This window comes from Chelonia mydas, chromosome 5 (assembly GCF_015237465.2).
Source record: "Chelonia mydas isolate rCheMyd1 chromosome 5, rCheMyd1.pri.v2, whole genome shotgun sequence".
Taxonomy (NCBI): Eukaryota; Metazoa; Chordata; order Testudines; family Cheloniidae; genus Chelonia; species Chelonia mydas.
In genome coordinates, this window is record NC_051245.2 from 122,364,668 (window position 1) to 122,370,847 (window position 6,180).

Here is a 6,180-nt window from a genome sequence, read left to right on the forward strand (position 1 = left end):
GGGCGGGTAGGGGTGGAGACCTACAAAACAACAGCCCAACTAAAGCCCTGCTCCTACAATCAGATCCATGCCAGCGGACCCACAGACAACCCTACTGGGAACAATGAGGTGCCATGCAGATCCAGTGTCAGGATTGGGGCCTATCTCCTTATACAAGAGAACCAGTGAAAATGACTGTACATGAAGAGGATGTCAAATGCACAAAGAAAACAAAAACCAGATACAAAAACAGAGATTTTCCTTCACCATGGGACTTCACAGACTGGATCAGACCCAAAATTCATCTAGTCCAATATCTGTCTCCAAATGTGGGCAGTTCCAAATACTTCAGAGGAAGGTACTAGAACTCCAAAATAGCAGATGAGGGATAATCTGCCACCACATTAGAGCTCATCTTGATGTCTAATCGCTTAAAACCTGAAGCAAAAGGTTTAACAATCATTCAAAATGTGTTAGTCACTATAATGCTACATATTTTATATCCATACAATATCTTTCATTTCTTGTAATCTTAGGTGTTATATCTGTAACAATAGCAGGTTACAAAAATATACAAAAGTGAGATTTTTTATTTCAGTGTCCCTTTACATATTTTTCAATATTTCTTGGCAAAAACATCCTGGCTGACAAAGACAAAAACCTGGTAATAAACAGGGATCTGATGTTTCACTGCAGAACTCTTGTACAATGACAAACAAACTTACCAAGATTCTTTGGTGTTTCTTTCTGGGATTAATCGCATCTTTGCTTTTGTATAAAGTAAAATCCATGTTTTCAGAATTCTGCAGTTTTCCATTTGAAAATTGAACTGTAATAAATTTGTAAGGAGAAAGCATTTGAAACAGTACAGACAAAGGTAAACCTATGTTTAAAATAAAAATGTTTATAACAATGCCAGGAAAGAGGTTGTTCTTAATGAGAATTTTGGGCAGCCTGAGTTATATCAGAGTTAATTTCAGAATACAAGTGGTTTTTTTTTTTTAAAATAATTACTCCACTTTGGAAGCCAACTAATTATTCTGGAATAAAGTGACTTTTCTTATGGCACAGTATCCACGCAGGAAGTTAGTCTGGAATATCTATTACAGAACAGTTTACTCTGCAATGGTTATTCCACTCAATTTCTGAGCATAAACAGGACATTATTATTGTGCTACGGGTGTAGAGCAAACGGAGGGTCACTAACGCCCTGCACCTGAGATGTCAGTAATTTGTCCTGAGTAAGATGCCATAGACTCTCCCTGGCAAGGCTAGACCAAGCTTGACACTACAGAAGGATCTCATCAGACATGATTTGAAAGATTCTGCTATTTGCCCCAACTGAGATAAGGGCCCACTGTCCTAGGAGCTGTACAAACACAGTCAGAAACAGACCCGGAAGAGCGTACAATTCCTCCATCACTGACAATTTTGAAATCAAGATGGGTTGTTTTTTCAAAAAGATCTGCTCTAGGAATTATTGCGGGACAAGACTTTGGCCTGTGTTATGCAGGAGGTCAGACTAGATGATCACAATGGTCCCTTCTGGCCTTGGAATCTATGAATTTCAACAATCTTTTGGATGTAGACTGCTCCCTGAATTTAACTTCAACCGTTGGAAACTATTTGTATAATGTTCCATGCATATTTATGTTCATGAATCTACGTTGACTGCAGACTGCAAAGGGACCATGCACATGCATTCACTCATTTGCTTTCTTGGACCAGGGCCTGAATGCAGCACAGTGCAAAAAACACACTGTAATAACAAGTTTCAGAGTAACAGCCGTGTTAGTCTGTATTCGCAAAAAGAAAAGGAGGACTTGTGGCACCTTAGAGACTAACCAATTTATTTGAGTATGCATCACGAAAGCTTATGCTCAAATAAATTGGTTAGTCTCTAAGGTGTAATAACAAGGCTGGTGTCAAAACACAGCAAAGGAGCAGCTTAGAGACAAGCAGCCTGCCCCTCCAGAAAACTGCCTTCTAGCTTTATTTGTCTTTCACTGACTTTAATTTAGGGTTGATTATTTTTAAGAATGTATTTAATAGTTAAATTCTGCATTTTTTTTCTTGAACTCCCACAGGTTAATATTTGGTCACGCCTCCAAAAACGGAGTTCAGCTGCACGGTGGCGCATGCCAGGCCCGCGTAGCACCTCAATCCTCACACACATCAGCTACAGACGCCTGCGGTGGCCAGAACAAGTCCAGGGAGAGGGCTTCACCCCTGAGGTCGGCAGAGCGGTGCCCTTCCCGGGCCAGCAGGAGGAAGGAGCAGCCCACCGAAAGGACTAATCCGACCAAGGTGGGATCTGCCGAGGGAAAGAGCCCCCCCAGCACTGGCCTGTGCAACGTTCAGGAGGACCCAGGGGAGATCCCACGGGCCAGCTGGGAAGGATGAAACCCACCAAGCCAGCAAATGTCTCTGAGATGAAGCCCGGGCACCGGCTACACGCCCACCCCGAGCCCGGGCCGCCGGCCCAGCGGACAGCCCCGGCGAGACCCGTGCAGGGCAGGGCGGGGGGGTGGCTGCGCGGCCGGTGCCCCGACTCCCGGGCGGCGGCGGCTGCTGCTGCGGGGCGTGGGAGAGCAGCGCCCCTGGCCGGGCAGCCCCCGCGCACCGCGTGGCGCAGGAGGCCGCGCAGCCACGGCCCGGGGGCGCACGGGCGAGCGCGGCCCTTGCTCCCCCCCGCCTCAGGGGCGCGACTCTTACCGAGCGGGGCGCTCTGGGCCTCCTGGGGGTCCCCCCGGTAGCACCAGCGGGCGGCAGCGGCCATGGCGCGGCTCCTCGCGGCCGGCTGGAGACCGCCTCCCGCCCCGCCCCGCCCCGGCCGCGATCGCCGCCTACCGCCGGCCGGCGCACGGCGCTGGAGACGCCCCCCGCCGGGCCCTGCGCTGCGCTCAGTGGCCCGCTGCGCGGCGGAGAGCTGCCCTGCCGCCGGGTCGGCGCGCCGGTCCGCGGGCAGCTCAGCGCTGGTCTCCCCCTGCCTCGGGCTTGCAGCTGCTCCGATTCACGAGGAAAGGGGGTCTGGGGCCATCTCATTTCTGGGGCCGCCTCTGCATCTTCTGCGGACAGTGATATTTTTGTAACCTGTTTTGTGCCTGGCCATGAGTCAACCCTAAGAGGACAAGAGGAATTGCAAGCCGTGGGCAGTATCAGCATTCAATACAGCAGGGTTGGAGCAAGCTTCTGAAGAGCTTCCGAGGAAGTACGTCTCCTTACCACGACATGGCAAATGTCGGGAGACTGCTACAATCAAACATAGCACACTGACCGAATAGATCGCTTGGCAACAGACCTACCACCATCTGCTTCCTTTGGTCAATAACACTTTCGCAAAGAGACCCCGTCTGCTGTTCATTGCTGTTTCATTTCAGTCAAAGTTGTGCCTGGTTTACTAAGAACTTCAGGAGTTGCCCCATTATATTTATTATTTGAAGGGCTGAACTTTATGAGTGTGACCCACAATTTTAAACTGTCCATCTTAAGCAAGAGCTGAGGTGACTCTCTCAGGAAGAAATGCAGAGTGTGGGGGGCGGGGGGAAGGGTGCGTTTGAGAGAAAGGAGACCCTGTTTCACCAGAGCTCATTTGAACTCTTGTTTCAAAAGCCTCTTTTATCATTTGGGGCTGCACTATAGTTTAGTCCGGTCCAGAATAGTTATTTCCTTTTTTGCCATCTGTTCTTTTGCGAAACCACATCCCTATTTGACAACTAATGATTCTTCCTGTTCCCAAATGTACATAAATAGTTGTCAATATTATCCTTAAGCACTCTGCTTCCAGTTGAGGTCCCCTCACACACATATACCCCCTTTCTCTAGGCACAGTTGTTGGTCTACTTACAATTATCACTTGGCTAACAGTCAACTTTAAACATTCTTCAAAGAACATCGTAGTGGCCAGTCTTTGGGTACATGTTAACTGGAGTGTGTGTCCCCCCGACCACCTTTCTACACCAACAGTTTTCTGTCATGCCAACAGGAAAAAAGTGTAGACAAAGGATATTAGGTAGAATTTTGATATTAATAAGATAAGAGATATGAGGTGTCTTTGGATAGCAATACAAAACAATTCTAGGAATAATATATCCAGATACAGGTAACTATCATAGATGACAGGTTTCAGAGTAACAGCCATGTTAGTCTGTATTCACAAAAAGAAAAGGAGTACTTGTGGCACCTTAGAGACTATCATAGATGTTGATGAGTCTCATTGGCTGCAGGCTGCTGATTCTTTAAGAAGTGAATTAAAACAATCTGCATGAAGGGAGGGAAAAGCTGAATGATAGATGGTGCCCATAGCCATTGTCTCCTCTTGTTGTCACAGCCTGTGTCAGTCTGTCACTTCGGAGCCTATGGTTGAGGTTAAGCTTATTTTAGATCACAGAGAAGCAGGACACTGTGTTATTTCTGTTTTAAAATAAGTCACACTGTACAGGTACTTGAACTCAAGCTTGCAAAATCCTTTGGGAGCTACCACTGCTCCTCCTGGCCTATATTGCATGATGTCATTTGTGAAATTACTGGCATCCATAGAAAGACCTTGACACAGCACATTGCAACGATGGATGGAAGGAAGAAAATCCTGCTCGCACTGCAATGTTAATTTTTCTTCCTGTCTACTGGCTGGTTCGTGCAAGAGGATAGAGTCTGCTGCTACCAGCCAATGGAATTATTACTTTTTTCAGTTGAAATGATAAAAGCTCATTGCTTTAGTGCTGAAGTTTGAGATTCAAACCCTGCTGAAGACCCAAATGGAGGAAGGAGAGGAGAGTGCTGTTACATATTGGCATCCAACATGGCGTGTAATTTTATAGGGACCTGTCTACTGTAGCAAACTGGTTCATTACCGACAGTGGGTCTGTGTCTTTATGGCTGGGATTTAAAGCGATTTTTTGTGTTAGTTCTGTGCAGGGATTTCTAGCGGTCTGGCTTATTAGTATTTTTGTATCTGTTCTTCCCAATGTCTGATGCATGGTTGATTTAAACTTTCATCTAATGTATTTGTAAGCTGCTTTAGTTAAAATGGCTCTAAATGTTGTATTATTTTCTGAATATTAATAAGGGAGGAGAAACTTGTTCTTGTTCTCTGCAGCCATTATTGGTGCTGAAGGAATGCCTGGTACTGGGACAATCTATACTCATTGCTATATTTGCTTTCCACAAGCTACTCTTAGTATAACTTTTTGAGTGATGTACCCAAATATTTGGATGCTAATATTTTAATGGTATCATTACATTTATTAACCTTAATTTGGGATATTACAGATTATATACAGTATGTTTTTATGTTTTATATTTTATGACTTTTAAACCAAACTTTGTACTTTTATATAATTTAAGCATTATACTCAGATATATAGAAACTGTTTTCTTAACATGTGTATTAGATAATTTTAACATTTTCTTTAATAACAATTTAAATCTATTTGTTTTCTTGTGCGGTTTGTCCCAATCAGTACAGTTGGTAGTTACAGTCAGGCCCGAGAATTTTCTCCTGTTTGTGGAATGGGTTGAATTATGCTTCTGGAAGACTTTAACAATCATTTATGGATAGGTTTTTACTTATTTAGTGAAGTGTTGCCAACTCTTGGGATTTTTATCATGCATCTCACAATTTTTGATGTTTCCCTTCCAGCCCCAGCTCCTGCAGGCACAAAATTATGTGAAAATCTCAGCTTTCATTTTTATTAAAAAGCAAATTTGTGGCCTTCACAAATGCAGATAAAACCTTGGGAACATGACTCAAGTGCAGCCTAAAGGCTCAAAAACCAGAATGCAAAGGAAAATAACCCAATGTTAATTTTTTTAAGAGTCTCATGATTTCTAATACAGCTTCATGATTTTTGGAGCCTGACTCATGATTTTTGAACGTCTGGGATTGGCAACAGTTCTGCTTTTACAGCGGCTGGAAAACACCCTGGAGCATCGCTTTCCAAGCCCAGGTAGCTAGGCCTCGGATGAGCGTGAGTGCAGAGTTTCCATCCTGCTTTAACAGGCTCTGATGTGGGCTCTGGCTGGTCCTGCAGGATGGTGGGTGCATTGGGGTCCAGCTCAGGATGGCCAGGGTGGGATACCAGGCCAATGAACGTGGGGTAAGGGAGAAGTGGGGAAGCCCTAAAGTGGGCGACCGCTGAGGCTCTTGGGAGGCTGCAGTTCTGGTTGGGAGGGAAGGGGGCGCTCTTGAGCCTCAGCCTA

At 45.3% G+C, this 6,180-nt stretch overlaps 1 protein-coding gene across 2 annotated transcripts in view; it reads right to left on the minus strand.

Annotated features, from left to right (window-relative positions):
• The window catches only part of POLR1E (RNA polymerase I subunit E), a 28,200-nt gene extending 25,357 nt beyond the window's left edge, over window positions 1-2,843 (minus strand). Inside the window, exons 1-2 of one of the 2 annotated variants that reach the window (XM_037902187.2) lie at window positions 2,695-2,843; window positions 705-808 (exon numbers count right to left, since the gene is read on the minus strand). In XM_037902187.2, coding sequence (XP_037758115.1) covers window positions 705-808; window positions 2,695-2,758 — 168 coding nt within the window. In that variant the 5' untranslated portion in view covers window positions 2,759-2,843. Of the gene's footprint in view, window positions 1-704; window positions 809-2,389; window positions 2,419-2,694 lie in introns of those variants that run through there. The other variant, XM_043546937.1, reaches the window with a different exon arrangement.
• Between the last annotated feature and the right edge of the window lie 3,337 nt (window positions 2,844-6,180).